Genomic DNA, 16489 nt, shown 5'->3' on the forward strand with positions numbered 1-16489 from the left:
TCATGGGATGGGGGTGGGGCAGTTGGAGAGGAGGAGTATTAACTATGGAGGTTAACTTTATGAGATAGAGAGAGTAATGAGAGGCTGTCAGAGGGGTTGGCTGATCCCCTCACTGAGCTGTCTCTGGGGGGAAACCCAGCTGTGCTTCCCCAGGGACTAAGCCCCCAGCCCCCACACAGCTGTGAAACAGACTAGTGGAGGGAGAGAAAGGAGATGGGGTCTATAGGGAAAGCTTACAGAAGAACATCGAGATCTAGAGTTTCTTAGAATCAAGAGCAGTGATTTGGTATCCAAGGTCTGAGAATAGCTGTGTCCCATAGCCTAGTTCCTATACTGTGTCCAAACTTACATGTGTATATCTCCATATCATTACATTTTGGGTCTTTAGGTAGGGGTATGTGCCTTTGTCTGTGTAAGTTTGAAAAGTCATTCTGTCTGTCCTTCCAGGAAGTGCATTAGAAACAAGAATTGTGAGATAGATTAGATAGATAGATAGATAGATAGATAGATAGATAGATAGATCTTCATGGAAAAAAATCATAGACGCCATTGTCCAGTTATAGGTGTGTGTCTCATGTGATTCATCAGGCAATGTTAAGAGGGAGTGGATTAAGAGTAGCCCTGGATCCTGTTCTCAGTCTACATCATATGCCTCCAAGTCAGTGTGACAAAACAAAAAAGCAGTAAGAAGAAAAGCCCATGATTGAGACACAGGGAGGGTGTCTGTCACAGAGAACAGAGGAATGCTACCATTGTGGTGAAGGATTCTGTGCCCCTCAGTAGCTGTCTACATTCTCCAGACCATGAAGGTGGAACCAGCAAAGGAGGTAATAAGTCCCTATTCATATACATTAGCTGGAAAGGATGGAGAGCAACAGATACGGCCAGGAAAGTAGGGGGAAAGCAAAAAAGATGAACAAGCAAGAGAAAAACACAGAGATAGAGATGGAGAAAAATACATCGGCAGAGAAATACAAGGGGAGAGAAACAAAGAGAGAAAGGGATACAAGGAAGGAAAGCACAGGGATAGAGAGAGGGACAGATGAAGAGGGGGAAGAGAGGAAAAGAGACATATGTGAGCCTCTCCTTGCCTCTCCCTGTTCTGTCCCCAAAGCAAACACTGGTGAGGTAACTAGCTCTCTGGGGTATGCACTGATCCATTCTGTCCTCTCATATTCCTCATATTTTCTGGTTTATAGAGTAGTGATCCAGGCTTTGAGGGGCACTTTTTAAAAAACCTTCCCAGAGTAAAGACAAATATAAAAGCCTACCCCAACCCAGGGATGCTTAGACTGAGATTCAGATCATCATCACACCTGAGGTCACTTTGGACCACGTGTTTCTCCTTGTTCACAGACAATGGTTGTCCCTAATCTATAACTGAGTGCTCCCACATGGACCTAGGGGATGGAATCACCCTAGCAATCTCAATAGCTCCTCAGCACAAATAACACACATCTTACATGCGTCATTCTCCAACATAGATAGACAGAAGACAGACTCAATGCAGGTGCAAAGAATAGAAATGTGTTTCATTTCAATGGTTTTTGATCAATGGTATTAAAATACCCACCTTTCATTTTAAATTTACTTCCTTCTCCCTCCCCACCCCTGGAGGAGTCTCACCTTAAAAAAAAAAAGGCAAGGGTATCTGAGGATGTCCCAGATAGTCACATGATAGAAGATAGAGCTCTAAAAGAGGAATTCTGGAAGGAACACCCTCAAAATGTCCAGGGCTCCTCCCTAATGAAAGACCTCCCTTATTCAGTATGTTTGGAGGCCAGATCTGCCCAACATACTTTCTGGGTTCTGAGTCAGGATGCTGGAGGTAGGGAGCTTCCCTCTGTAAATTCCTCTTGGTCATCTTTTGAGCTACAGAGCTTGTCTAACCCTAACCCTCTTGATCTCCTGGGCTGGCTGAGGTTGCCAGTTTCAAGGGGTGAGGAGGGGAACATCTTGGATATGGATTCCTGTTGAACTTTGCTTGGGGAGGGGAGGTTCCCAGGAGAGAAATCACTCAAACTAGGATCCTCAGATTTGGCCAACAGTTTATTCCTCAAGACCTCAAAATGCCATAAATCAGCAGCAAAATGGAAGCCAAGATAAATGAGGTGGAGGAAATGGAAGGGCATACCCTCTATGTTACATGCTACATATACCCCTGGTGCATAGAAATCCTATGCTCCTCTGCAGGAAGTCTGTCAATGTTGTTCGTGGTCCCGGCATAAGGATTCTGAGCTCTAGAGGGTTTCTATATACATGCCCTGGAACCTGGGGCCTGAGGACAGAAGGGGGAGAAAAGCTGGGGGACGCTGACTCCCAAGGAATGGGTCGAGAGAGTTCCCTCACTTCTCTTGTGGGAGAGATCAGGAATCCTAAGTGGAAGACCTTTAAAGGTATATTTCAGGGTCAAACAAAAACGAATAAAGCTCCCTCTTAAGTGATGCACCAAGGGGCACACGTCAGGCCAGGGAGAGATACCCATCGTTGAAGCGATAATGCCCCGTGGGCTCCTCCGGTGTGCAGGCCCCAAAGAGATGGGGTTCAGAGGAAGAAATGACCGTGGTCCCCTGGGCGCGGGGACCGGACGGGGTCAGGGACAAGGCCAAGGCTAGGGCGGGGGCCAGGGGCGCCGGCTGACATCTTGTCACAGCGGGCTTTGTAGAGGTCACGCTCCCGAGCCAGGCGCGCCAACTCGCCCCGCAACGCGTCCAGCTGGGCGGCCAGACGGGCCCTCTCTGCCTCCAGGCCCCGCCGCTGCTGCAGCCGCTTGGAGCGGCAGGCTTGGGCGTAGCCGCGGTTCTTCAAGGTGCGACGTCTCTGCTTGAGCCGCAGAGCCTCGTCTCTCCCGCAACCCCGCAGCTGCCGGTTCAGCTCACGCACGGACATGGACACCAGCGCAGCATCGGAAAACCGCTCAGCCAGTACCGGGAGCTGGAGAGGGGACGGGGAGGATTAAGACTCCAAGGACAAGTCCTTTTATACCCCAACTCCACCATCGTAAACCGCTCCGGAACCCTCCTGGCAGCAGCCATCAATCCATCGCAGCCCCTGTTTACTGGGCGAATCTTGGATCCCTCCCCATTCACAATGGCAGAAACTGTCCCCTCATTCAGCCCCAGTCCTTCTTGCAAGCCTTCTCCCAAGCCCCATCCAGCTACTTTTCCCTTGCAGCACCCTACTCATTCTTCCCACAGCCCCTCTTTCTCTCCACAATCCTACTTGGCTGGCTAGTGCCCTCGAGAACTCGAAGTCCTTCCCATATCTCTTGCCCTTAGCCACCCAGAAAACACCCATCGCTACACCTCCCACTCTCCCACTCCCCATCAGTCGTTAGGGTCATAATCCTACGGAAATGTGGAAGAAAGATCAGGTCAGTTGAGATCCTCCGCGCAGAACGGGGAATGAGGCTGCCTTCCTGTGACCCCTGAAGGATTTAGATTACACCTTAATCCCCTTGACACCCCCATTGTGTCTATAATTAATAGGATGAGTCCCAATCCTTCCAGAGGGAGTGGGCAGGGGGAGGGAATTAAAGTCTTAGGTCAACCTCGTGGCGCGTCCACCAGCCAGTAAACCTCCGTCTTTTTGCCATCTCCGTCCTTCCTCCCTTCCAGGGTATCTTTTCTTCCTTGACGCTGTACTCCTCCCCGTGCTCCTTCCCATTTCTGCTCTCTCAGACCGCTCCATCTCTATCTTTTCCCCTAAACCAACTATTCATTTCTCTCCCTTTCGAGAAACTTTAAGAGAGACTGAAGGCTACTTTAAAAAAAAAAAATCTAGCTGCTCTTTCTCCCTTGACGCGTTTCTCTCCTGTGCAACAACTCCCGTTGTCTTGTCCCAATCTTTTTCACCCTCTTTATTCGATTTCCACTCTTTCTCCTCCCTAGCCTCCTTTTCCTTCTCTCAGCACTGACCGCCCACCGGGACCCCAACATCCCATATACCCTCTCACCTGGGGGTTCGGGCCACCCATCTCTTCTGCACTTCCTGGGTAGTGGGAGAGAGGACCCTCAGGAGGGGCTGGTCCCTGGACCTGCAGGAACTCCACAGCCTCATCAGGACTCAACCCCAGCCCCTCTCCAGCCCCCAGCTGCTGCTGCAGAGCAGCCAGCCAGTACAGCTCTTCCAGACCCTGCCGAACCCCTTCAGTGGCCCCTACTACACCCGGATCACTGAAGGTGGGTGAGGGGGGCACTGAGCTGTAGGGTGTGGAGCCCATCGAGGCTGTGGAGGGCCCAGATCGGCCCTCAGGGGGCTCTCTTTTTACCTCAAACTTCATCAGATCAAAGTCATTGACATACTCCATAGCCAGGGGACTGGGGGGCAGCGCCATTGCTGGGGTTAGGTGACAAGGATCCACCTAGAAGAGAGAAGGAGTTGAGGTGAGGCCAGTGGAGGAGGAGGCCCAAAAAGAGCCTGCCCTGAGGGGTATCATTGAGGAAAGAGGACTAAGGGGCTTGATTTTTGTCCTAGAAAAGTCATAACAAGTTTGGCAAGCCACTCAACTTTTCTGAGCCTTAGTTTCAGGTGAGTGTGGGTCTATATAGTCCCTAAGATTTCTTTCTAGTTTAAAAAACCTGTGATTTTACAATGTAAAAGTAAAGAACAACTACACTCCAGAAAAGAAAAATAAATAGAACAAAATCATAAAATCAAGCAAGACTAGAATGAATAGATGAGAGGACTCCTAACTCACCCCTACATGAAGATGGGAGGTTTATTGGTGTTATATCTTGCATATGTTTTCAGACCTTTTCAGCATATGGATCAGTTGTACTGTGTTGTTTGGGGTTTTTTTCTTCCTCTAAAAAATACTATTTGTTATAGGAGATAGCTCTCTGGGGGGAAGGAGAGGAAGAGGGAAGGATACTTGGAATAACTATAATAATGTAAGAAACAGGAGATATCAATAAAAAAAATTTTTAAGACTATAGGGGTGGGGCAGCTAGGTGTCTCAGTTAATTGAGACCCAGGCTTAGAGATGAGAGGTTCTGGGTTCAGATTTGACCTCTGATACTTCCTAGTTGTGTGATCCTAGGCAAGTCACTTAATCCCCATTACCTAGCCCTTATCACTCTTCTGCCTTGGAACCAATCAATACACAGTAGTGATTCTAATAGAGAAAGTAAGGATTTTTTTAAAAATTCTATGGGGGCAGTTAGGTAGCATATGGCTAGAGTAACAGGACTGAAGTTGGGAGGACCTGGATTCAAATCTGAAATCAGACACAAACTAGCTAATATGACCCTGGGCAAGTCACTTAACCCTAATTGCCTAGCCCTTGCTGCCCTTCTGTTTTAAAACTGCTACTAAGACAGATGGTAAAGGTTTTAAAAAAGTAGAAGGAAAAAGTCTATAATTCTCAGCCTAATCTCCCAGGTAACCCAGGGTCTCCATAAGGAGCAGGTGCTGATGGAGTGTGTCAGCAGTCTAAAAAGAAGAGGACAAGGTATCCCTAGCTCCAGGCCATAGCCAGCTCAGTGCTCTTGCCTCTAAGTTTTTAAAGGACCAACTCTAAGGAGAAACAATTTTTTCCTATGGCAGTAATTCCTAATTCTGAGTTGGTGACATGTCAGCATCTCTAGCTATCCCAAGAGATGTTCTGAAGTTCTCAATCAATTCTCAAAATCAAATAAAGCTTAATTTGCTGTCATTTAAAAATGTGTACATGCATTTAGGTATGTTGTACAGAATACCTTTAGGATAGGGGTGGTAACTGTATCTATCTATGTCCTACAGTCAAGAAATCAAGAACTCTTAAGTGGGTTGAGAATTCCTACTGAATGAAGAAGTTATCCAAGAAGAAAATAAGGACTTCAGGAACAGTTCCAAAAAGGATCAGGGCCCAGTATGAACCACCCACACTTCCATTTCATCCAATCTCTTGCCTAGCTTGTATGGATTGACAAATTAATCCTTCCTTCACTCAAGCCCTGCTATGACTGGAGGTAACTAGATTGTCTGACCTTGAACAAAACATGAATTTCCTCATTTGCAAAATGAGGGTCAGAAGAAATGAAAAGCTTTCCAGCCCTAAAATGCTATGGTTTTGTGACGTTTGAGCTGAATTTGCTTTGGCTGCTGACCCTCTCCTAGAATGTCCACTGCTCTCTCACCATACCCCAGAAAGGGCAGATGGAGTTGAGCCTCATATCTAGATTCTAATGCATAAAGTCAGGCTCCATTTTACTGCTCCAGGCAGCTCCTTTCCACAATCCAATTTTACCCAATACTAAATCCCTGCATTATTGGAAAAAAGATAGGAAGAGGGAGGAGAAAAGTAGGGGCCTCACTCTCCTTGTTCCATAGGTGGGTCATTGATCACTTTCTTGAGCCCTTCAAACAATCTTCTCTGGGAAACACTGAGATAGACGTAAAATTGATTTGAGAAATTAGACCCAGAAATGAGAGAGAGAGAAGAAAGGGAGAGATGGAGAGAAGAGGAGAGAAGAATGATAGAAAGAGACAAAAGTTCAGAAAGGAAAGAGAGCAATGCTTAGGTCAACCCCAGAAAACACTTACTTTGGGAATGGATGAAGAATATGCAGTCAAAGTTATAGACAGGCAGGTACCACTTTCCTAAAGATAATTGGCCCCATTGAACAGAAATTAGGAATTCTGGTCCTCAGCATGGATGGGGCTGTGGACACAGAACTCAGGATGGTGCTCTTAAAGAGTCTGCCTTGTGAGGTCATCCCCTCCTCTTCTACTTCTAGCCAATGATATAATAGCAGGATCATTTGCATAACCCCTAGTCTGAGAGGATGAAGAGTGAACTGTCATCCAGAGAAGATTTTTAGGGGGTTTTGCTCCCCCCCAGTTAAGTCCCTCATGGCTGGCCAGCAAGTCTCTCTCCAGCACTAGAATCTTCCCCTTCCCCTCACTATCGCCCTATTAGCTGCACAGGCCCTGGGGGCTACTTGAAGTCCTAAAGTGGAAACTTCTGGTCAATATGCTCCCTTCCTCTTCTCTTTCTCTCTTTCCCACAAATTTCTCCAGCTTTCTGGAATCTGCTGCCCTCTCTTACTGACACACCCTTTCTAACCTCATTGTCTTGATGTAGAATAAGTTTGGTCCACCCAACATCATCAGGCTCTCTGGTTTTGCTTCCTTTTTTTCAGGAATTCTCTCCCTTCTTCTTTCCAATTGATTTGTCCATCTACAGCTGGACAGTAAAGTCAGCCCTCGAAGCAGATGATCTTGAAGCACATCAGAAAAATAACCACTACCCTTTATGAGGGATGGAGAAGAAATTGCCACCCCAATACTCCAGACAAGTACTCAGGACAACAAAGTATATATACTTTGGAGGGGGAAAAAAGGAGATGGTAAATGAAGTAGAGATGTCTCTTTAGTGAGCTAAGGGACCTAGAGATCTACTATCAATAAAGATGGAAAATGAAAAGGTCTATTTCCTTCTTTCCTCTTTATCTATCTACCTACCCATTCCTCTCTCCTCATTCCCAGATGGCCACATCCCTCCTTTCCTATCATGGGCCAGAGAGGATTGGAGGAAGGGGAGGGAGGTGACCTACATTCTTTGACTAATCCTATAACACCTCTTAGGGCTATCATCCCAAAGTAAAAGATTGGCAAGGGGGCACCAGGAATTAGTCAGGGAACTGTTTAAACCTGTCAGGCATTGTTTAAATGAATCCTTACAAGTGTGAAACACCAGGGGTTAATGTTTCCTCTTTGCAACCAGGTGACCCCCTACATACTCTCCCCAATGGAGTTTACCACACCTAGTCCCAGACATATGTGTGGGCTCCACTCAATGCCTGGGGTTCATCAGTCTACAACCTAAGGTATGTTGACAATGGCAGTTTGCAGGGATGAGTACTTTGAAGTACTTTGGTAGAGGAGGAAGAGAGAGGAGGATTCTGTCCCTTCACTTGGTCTCTAGGTTCTAGGCTACGCACACCTATATTAGGTGACCCTCAGTTTTGGTTCCTACTACATGGGGCCCAGTTTCTCTTTGTGTCTAACAGTGTGTATAACTAACTTTGCTTTTCTTAATTCCTCCCATTTCTTTGAACCTGTCTCCATCACTCTCTTTAACTGCTCTCTATCTCTGACTCTCTAATGGCATCATTCAGAATATATAGGTACATTCAAATTCAAGTGCAATGAATATTTAAGCCCTTCAGTCCACCATGCTAGGCACACAGAATCAGTGAGCTTGCTAGGTTCAAGAATATGCAGGACCCAGCTAACTACAAATCATGGGGTGCAAGGATGTATCTCTATGTACAACAAAGATTATAGTTTTAAAGATCATAGCTTTAGAACTAGAAAGGATCTTAGAAGTCATCTAGTTCTCCTAAGTCCTTTTTTATAGATGAGGAAACTAAGACTGAAAGATTAGATGACATACAAAGTCACAGGAAGCAAGTGGAAAAGCCAAGATTTGAATCTAGGTCTTTTGATTCCAAATCCAATTCTTTCTGCAATGCTCAGGAGACTTTGAAGGAACATCCCACATGAAATATGAAGCTAGGAAACACACGGAACACACTTTTATGGACATCTCTTTATTGAGGATACTCAGGACCAAGATCCAGGAGCACAATTCAGGATGAGAGGAGGCTCTCAGGTCAAGCCCTTTCTCCTGGCCCAGGCATCTGTCAGGTCGACCCTGATCCTGTTGTTTACTATTGGGATGAAAGGGGATGTAGAGGGTTGGTGGGGGGAAGTGATAAGCTGCTAATGGACTGAAGGAGCCATACTAAACAAGCTCAGAAGGATTGATTAGCTCAGAGTCTCATACCAGCCACCTTTAACAAGGGAAAGGAGTGTATGGGGGGAAATACAGGCTAACCCAGGACTGGGGAAGGAAAATGGGAACAAGAACAGAATTGGAGATGAGGATGCAGAAAAGAGACTAGATGAAGGTAGCAGGAACCTGAGATATGAAAGTTAGAAGAGTTCTAACTGCTGAATACACAGTTATCATTTAGTGACTCTCCCATTCATTGATCCAGTCATCCTACTCTACTAACAGGCAAGAGAAATGGGGAAAAGAATATTAAGTTCAAGCCTGGGGATAATGAAACAAAGGAAAGAAGAAAAAGATGTAAAATACTTAAGAAAGCTAAACAGTGTCAAACTGGGATGGAGATGAGTCTGAGAATATTTAGGTATTTAGGTGGCTCAGTGGATAGAGAGCCAATCCTAGAGATGGGAAGTCCTGTGTTCAAATTTGACCTCAGATATTTCCTAGCTATGTGACCCCAGGCAAGTCACTTAACTCTGGTTGCCTAGACCTTATCATTCTTCTGCCTTGGAACAAATACACAGAGTTGAGTCTAAGATGAAAGGCAAGAGGAGAGAGAGACAGAGAGACAGAAGAGAGACAGAGACAGAGAGACTGAGGAAAAGAAGATCAGATGAAGAGAAGAGAACCTAGGTAACAGGAGAAGAAAGGAGAGTGGGAAAGATGAATGAAGAGGGGAAATGTGGGGTTTTCCTTAATGGACCTCCCTGACCAGCAGGGTCCCACAAGGGAAGGGGCTCACCTTTCTAATGGGACCGAGGAGAGGTAGGAACCGAGAACCAGGGTGGAAATGAAAGACACGGACAAGTCAGTGTTTGAATAGGGCAGGCAATCCCTATGATACTCCCTTTGATAGGAAAGTATGAGTACAAAGGAACACGAGGTGGAGGAGGAGATTAAGGTAGGGAACGCAGGCTGAGATGGTTACAGCCTCGGGGAAGGAGAAGGTCAAGAGGAGAGAGAGACAGAGTCATTGAGGAGCCCAGTGGAGCTCCATGAAAGGGGAGAGAAAGCCAAGAGGAAGTTCATGGGTTTGTCTCTGAATTTATTCCTGTCCTGCTTAGGCGGTACTCCCAAGCACGTAGTAACCACATCACAAAGTATAGACACTTAAGATTGGGTGGCAAGGTAGAGGGAACACCTTTGGGCGTGTAGATTGCAAACCTTGGTGCTTTCCCCGGGAATTGAGTCAGAGCATGTTAATGACTTTGTCTTAGCCAAGGGCCGCATGGCCAGTTCAAGGTTACATTCACAAGCCTCATTGGTATAACCTTATGCTTGGAGACACAGTAATCATACAGTCATTTATATTTCATAGATGTGAATATGCTTGGCATGCTACAGGAAAAGAAGAGAATGAAGAAGAATAAGGTAGAGCGATAGAGAGGGACAGAAGAAAGAGTATAGGAACTAGATTACAAGACAGGAAAATAGAGAACAGAAGATGATAGTAAATGGGAGACCTGAGTTCCAAGCCTTGGCTCTGAAATTAACTAACTACATGGCCTTGGGCAAATGATTTAAGCCGAGAATCTCACTATTTTAGATCTGGAACTTTAGCAGCCTTTAAGTCCATTCTTTGCCCCAAAGGCATCTCCACTATCACATACATAACCAGGGGTCACCCAGTCCCTGTTTGAAGACCTCCACCACTCCAAAGATCAGCAACTGTCTTCTCCCAAAGCAGTCCATTCCATTTGGGGGCAGCTCTAATTAAGAGGAAGTGTTTCCTGTAACATCAAAGCCTAAATTGGCCTCTGCAAAGAGTTCTACATCTAGTTCTACTTCCTGGAGTCAATAGAACAAGGCAAACAATTCATCCTCATGGCTGTGCTTCAAATACTTGAAGTCAGTGGTGATGTCCCATTGAGTCTTCTTTCTCTAGGTTAAGCATCACAGTTCCTTCAATTTATCCTTATATGGTCTGGACTCAGACCCTCCATTGTCCTGATTGTCCTCAAGGGATGCTCTCCTGCTTAACAATGAATGTTCTTATTAAACTATGGCGCCCAGAACTGAACACAATATTTCATATCACAATCTCTTACCATTCCACTCCTCCCCATGCTTCATCCTCCTATCACTTGTCCTTGGCCCTTAGAGAGACCTACATTTTCTCCCTTCCTTAGTGTTTTCTCTCTTGCCCTGAATTCACTTTCCTCCCTCTCCAGGTTCAACCCAATGGTTGGCCATTTCAACTTGACCTGCTCTTGAATATCTAGCCCCTTTGTCTTACTGCTGCTCCTTTTTTTTTTAAACCCTTACCTTCCATCTTGGAATGAATACTGTGTATTGGTTCCAAGGCAGAAGTGTCTGAGATCAGATTTGAACCTGGGACCTCCCATCTCCAAGTCTGGCTTTCAATCCACTGAGCTACCTAGCTGCCCCCTTGCTGCTTCTTTCTTGCCAAATTTCATCCTGGTTTGTTCCCACCATTGATCTCTTCAACTCCTACTCACAAGTTGCTGAATGAAGCAGGAGGAAGTCTCACAACTGTGTTAAGTGTATACGTTGCAATTAGCAATAATTGTGCTTCAGTTAAACCTCATTGGCTAGGATACTGCCACTGCACAAAGCTAATTACAGTACATTTCAGATATGTGTTATGAAACCTCAACTGAGCCCTCACTACAGCATGGCAGTCTTTTCATTCCTCCTTTTTTTCCTATTGATTCCCTCTCTCAATCTATGGAAGTGATTTGGACCAACTCTAAGGCAGTTTGGGGAAAGGCTGAACAAATAGTATACAAATATGATGGGATGCTATTGTGCTGTAAGAAATTATAGATGGTTTCAGAAAAACCTATAGGACCTGGTGTGAAGTAGGCAGAACCAGAACGATCTGCACAGTAACAGCAATATTCTAAAAATAATCTTTGTAAGACTTAGTAACTCTGATCACCACAATGACCAATCATAATTCCAAAAGACTCATAATGAAACATACTCTTCCTCCAGATAGAGAACTGATGGATTGAGAATGCAGGTTGAAGTATTTTTTTCTCTTTCTTGCTTTAAAAAAATAGCTAAAGTATAAATTTGTTTTGCATGACTACACCTTTTTTAAACCCTTACTTTCTGCCTTTGCATCAGTACTAAATATGGGTTCCAAAGCAAAATAGTAGGGGATGGACAACTGGGGCTAAGTGACTTGCCCAGGACCTCCCATCTCTTAGGCTTGGCTCTCTATTCCCTGAACCATCTAGCTGCCCTGACTATAGATATTTTTAATGAGTTTGGGTTTTCTTTCCTTCTTGATAAATCAGAGAAGGGGAAGAGAGAGAAGTTCTGAGAGTCAGAGGAGAGGGATTTCCCCTCTCCTTCAGGCCTGAGATCAGAGGTACTTCAGGCCTGAGATCATAGCCTGTGGAAGGACATGGAGGCAAGAAACTGAATGCCATGTTTAGGAACTAAAAAGTAAACCAATTTGGCTAAAACATATAATACCTGCAGGTTGGTAACATGAAAAAAAAAACAGTAAGAGACAGTTAGGTGTCTCAGTGGATTAAAAACCAAACCTAGAGACTGGAGTTCTGGGTTCAAATCTAATCTCAAACATTTCCTAACCTTGTGACCCTGAGCAAATTATTTCCCTCCAATTGCCTAGCCTTTACCATTCTTCTGCCTTGAAACCAATACACAGTATTGATTCCAAGACAGAAGGTAAGGGTTTATTTTAATCTGGAAAGGCAGGTTGGAGGTGGATTATAGGAGATATATGTCAAATTTAATTGGTATTTTATCATGGAGCTAACAAGGAAATGCAAAAGATTAAGGAGGGAAGGGAGAGTTGTAACCCATACTTTTTAAATTTAAATTTTAATTTTTAAAAATATTTTTCCATGATTCCATGATTCAAGTTCTCTCCCTCCCCCTTTCCAAAGCTGACAAGCAATTCCACTGGTAACCCATACTTTAGAAAGATGATTTTAGCAACTGTGTGGGAGATGGGCTGGAGAAAGAAAAGATTGGAAGAAAGGAGATAAGTCAGAAGGTTATTACCATAATCTCCCTAATAGGTAATAAGGACAGAGACTGAGGCTCTGGCTGGGTGGGGGAAGAGGAGGAGAAGGAAATGAAAGATGACATAAAGGTGGAATCTACAAGACTTAGACCAGATTGGCTACAGACAGGAGGAAAAGCAAAGAGTAAGAGCTGCCCACCTGAGTAACAGAAAGAACGGGGGTACCCCTAACAGACGAGAGAAACTTAAACGAGGGACATGTTTGGGGAGGAATTCTATATTAAGCATTTTAAGTTTGAGGTGCAATGAGCTGTCCTAGTTTGCTGGCCCGTAGAGTTCATGGAAGGAAGTAAAATCCTCATTATTGTAGAGCATAAATATGAGGATAATAATAATCCTTCGATTTATAGAGAGCATGAAGGTTTTTGAAGTGCTTTGCATTTCATTTAGTATAAAATAAAGCTAGAAAGATAGGGTGGCTCCAGGCTGTCAAGGACCTTGAGATTCCAAGAGATCACAGCTCAGTCTGAAATTTGAAGGAAGAACAGAGCCAGGGCACCACTAGGGAATCCCATTCTTGGGTCTTTGGACCCAGATCCCAAGATTGAAAACCAAGCTGGGTCAGAGCCCAGCTTTTGGTCACTCATCCAAGGTCAAGAGTGAGGCAGGCTCCAAAACCCCAAACTCGTTGCTGGCTGGCCCCTGTCCATCGGTCCAGAGCCCTAAGAATGTGAGACAAAAGATGAGGGAGTTAAGTCCAATGGCATCCTGCCCCCTGGTGGCCTTTCTTTTTCAGACTTATTTAATGTACCTGGCATCCTGGGTGGTAGCTGGTGGGCAGAGATCCAGGGGATGAGGTGGAGTCTAAAAAATGGGGGAGTTGAGGCTTTGGTTCTTTTTTCTTTATTCTACATATTTTTTTAATAAGGAAGGGTTCTGTTTTCTAGTTGGAATGGGGCAGGGGGAAAGGAAGTGACCATGATAAAAAAAAAAGAATATTAAGGTTTTTGGTTTAGATTTTGTTTTGTTTTTAAGTGGAGTAGAGAGAGATGACTAGAGAAAACAAGAGTGCTGGAAGGTGACTCCCCACTCTGCCTGAACCTCACCCAATCTACCCAAGGAATATGACTGACATTTAAAGACAGTCAGGAACTGAGTTTACTAAAAGTTAAGCCATCTGAACTGTCTTCAGTTAATGCTTCAGTGACTCTTGTGGGCTCATAAATGTGAGTATTCTCTCCACGGATACAAATCTTAGCTCATCTCTGCCTCTCATCTTGTGTGATTCTGATCCATGTCCTTTCATAAATCCTCCAGAGAATCTACCCAATATATTAAAAGGATTTCTCTATTGACATTCCATGTTTACTTCTCCAGCTGATGAAAGGTCAAAAGATATGAACAGGCAACTTTCAGAGCAAGAAATCCAAGCTATTAATAGCCTTATAAAAATGTTCCAAATGACTAATAATTAGAAAAATGCTAACTAAAATGCCTTTGGAGTTCTACCTATCAGATTGGTAATGACCAAAATAAGGAAATTAACAAGGGCTGCTAGGTAGGTGGTTCAGTAGCTAGAGAGCCAGGCCTAGAAGAGAGATCTTGGGTTCAAATTTGAACTCAGACACTTTCTACTGTGTGACCCTGAGCAAGTCACTTAACTCCAGTTGCCTAATCCTTACCCCTCTTCTGCCTTGGAAACAATACTTAATATTGATTTAATGATAGAAGGTAAGGATTTAAAAAAATAAAATGGCAATTAAATGTTCTTGTTTCATTAGAGTCCTATTGATGGAGCTGTGACTTGATCTAGCTTTTCTAGAAAGCAAGTTGGAACTATGCCCCTAAAGTTACTAAACTATACCCCTGCAAAAAAAAAGGATAGAAGAAAAAAAAGACCCATTTATACAAAAATATTAGCCCTTTTTGTAGTGGCAAAGAATTGGAAACTAAGGGCATGATCAACTGGGGAATGGCTAAATAAATTATAGTATGTGAATGGTATATATGCCCCAATAAATAGCAAAAGGAATAGTTTCAAAGAACTCTGGAAAGACCTATGAACTGATGCAGAGTGAAGTGAGTAGAATGAGAACAACTTATATAACAAAAACATTATAAAGAAAAACAACTTTTAAAGACTTGAAAACTCTTATGGCATAATTCATGACAAAGCAAGATTTCAAAAGACTAATAATAAAGCATGCTACCCACCTCCTGATAGAGAGGTGATGGAGGCAAGATTCAGAATTAGCCATACACTTTTAATAGGCCAATTCATAAATTAGTTTTACTTAACTATGCATATTTGTTCCAAGGGTTTTGGCTTCCTTTTTTCCCCACTTCAATGCCAGGGAAGATGGTAAAGACAGAACATAAAAAAATTAATTGGAAATAAAATAATTGCTAAAAACATATATATGTACGTGTATATATATATATATATATATATATATATATATCCTGTATATATACATATATATATATATATATATATATATATATCCTGTTAGCACAGCACTCACATATTTGGTTTCTTAATCCAGACTTTCTCTACAGGACTAACTTCCCTTCATCTTTGACCTTTGTTGTTGTTTTGTTTCAGTTATGTCTAACTCTGTGAAACCCCATTCAGGAGTTATTGGCAAAGATCCTGGAATAGTTTGCCATTTCTTTCTTCAGCTTATTTTGTAGATGAGAAAACTGAGGCAAACAAACTTAAGTAACTGGATCACACAGCTAGTGAGTGTCTGAGGCTAGATTTGAAATAAGCCCCGTCCTCAAGGTACTATCATTCTATCAGACAACATATATACATATATATGTATGTATGTATACATGCATAAGATATACAAAATTGATAAAAATGTTTACCAGAGGAAAGGTGCTAGCAGCAGCTCCAGAGATAAGGAATTGCCTCATGTAGAAGGACTAGCATGAATATTGAGCTGAGTAGTATGAAACTGGGGATTCTAAAAGACAGAGATGAGAAAGGAATGCCTTACAGGCAGCGGGTCTAGACAGTGCATAACTGGAAATTGATTCATTTGTAATAAGGCTGGAAAAATAGATTAGGGTCCAGTAGGAGAAAGGTCATGCAAGAGTTTGTTTTTAATTCAAGAGGTAATAGGGAGCTGTTGGAGTTTATCCAGATCCAGAAGGGAGGAAGGAAGAAAGGAGAGAATCAATTTGGATCAAATAACTTTGGAAATCTTATGTGGAAATTTGTCATTAAAAAAAAAAAAACACTTTTTTTAAGTAGCTGGAGGGGGTTCCTGACTGGTTGGTTCTCAAAGGAAGTTGGCACTTGAGTGGAGTTTGGAGAAAGGTCACACAGGAGTTTGTTTTTTAATTCAAGAGGTATGCAAGGAGCCATTGGAATTTATTGAGCAAAAAAAGCGATGTGGTCAAACTTGTGTTTAAGAAAAGCACTGTGTAAACTGGAAGGGAGAGAGATGTGCAACAGGAAAGTTAATCAGGAGCCTATAATCCAGGCAGTAGGCAGTGAGGGTCTGAACTGGAGTAGGAGCTGGGTGAAAAGGTGGTGGAGAGAAGGGAACAAATGTAAGGGATTTGTAAAGGTGAGAATTACACGATTTGTTAACGATTATATAATTTGGTGAATACCTGTGAGGATTTGAAAAAGACACCTAGAAGAATGACGGTATCCTTGCAGGAAAGAGAGAGATTTGGGAAAGGAGTGAGCTAATGTGTTGGGTTTGAAATGCCCACTGGACCTCCAGATT

General features: G+C 43.5%; 1 protein-coding gene, 1 long non-coding RNA gene and 1 other non-coding gene across 4 annotated transcripts; 1 reads left to right on the top strand and 2 right to left on the bottom strand.

The window, feature by feature from the left end:
• Window positions 1–2047: 2047 nt before the first annotated feature.
• On the bottom strand, window positions 2048–4518 carry NRL (neural retina leucine zipper). The gene is made up of 2 exons (XM_056810096.1): window positions 3956–4518; window positions 2048–2934 (listed from the first exon to the last, which is right to left on the bottom strand). The coding sequence occupies exons 1-2, from the start codon at window positions 4334–4336 to the stop codon at window positions 2545–2547; spliced, it is 771 nt and encodes a 256-aa protein (XP_056666074.1). The 5' UTR covers window positions 4337–4518; the 3' UTR covers window positions 2048–2544.
• On the top strand, window positions 2618–7408 carry LOC103097250 (uncharacterized). 2 transcript variants are annotated; one of them, XR_460752.2, is made up of 5 exons: window positions 2618–3373; window positions 3891–4181; window positions 4477–4530; window positions 5743–5951; window positions 7125–7408. It is a non-coding gene; the product is annotated as an uncharacterized LOC103097250 (long non-coding RNA). The 2 variants fall into 2 exon arrangements; XR_008914857.1 differs by lacking the exon at window positions 4477–4530 and having other exon boundaries at window positions 2634–3373.
• Window positions 7409–11215: 3807 nt separating this feature from the next.
• On the bottom strand, window positions 11216–11357 carry LOC130456807 (U4 spliceosomal RNA). The gene has a single exon (XR_008915831.1). It is a non-coding gene; the product is annotated as a U4 spliceosomal RNA (small nuclear RNA).
• Window positions 11358–16489: the final 5132 nt, after the last annotated feature.

This window comes from Monodelphis domestica, chromosome 1 (assembly GCF_027887165.1).
Source record: "Monodelphis domestica isolate mMonDom1 chromosome 1, mMonDom1.pri, whole genome shotgun sequence".
Taxonomy (NCBI): domain Eukaryota; kingdom Metazoa; phylum Chordata; class Mammalia; order Didelphimorphia; family Didelphidae; genus Monodelphis; species Monodelphis domestica.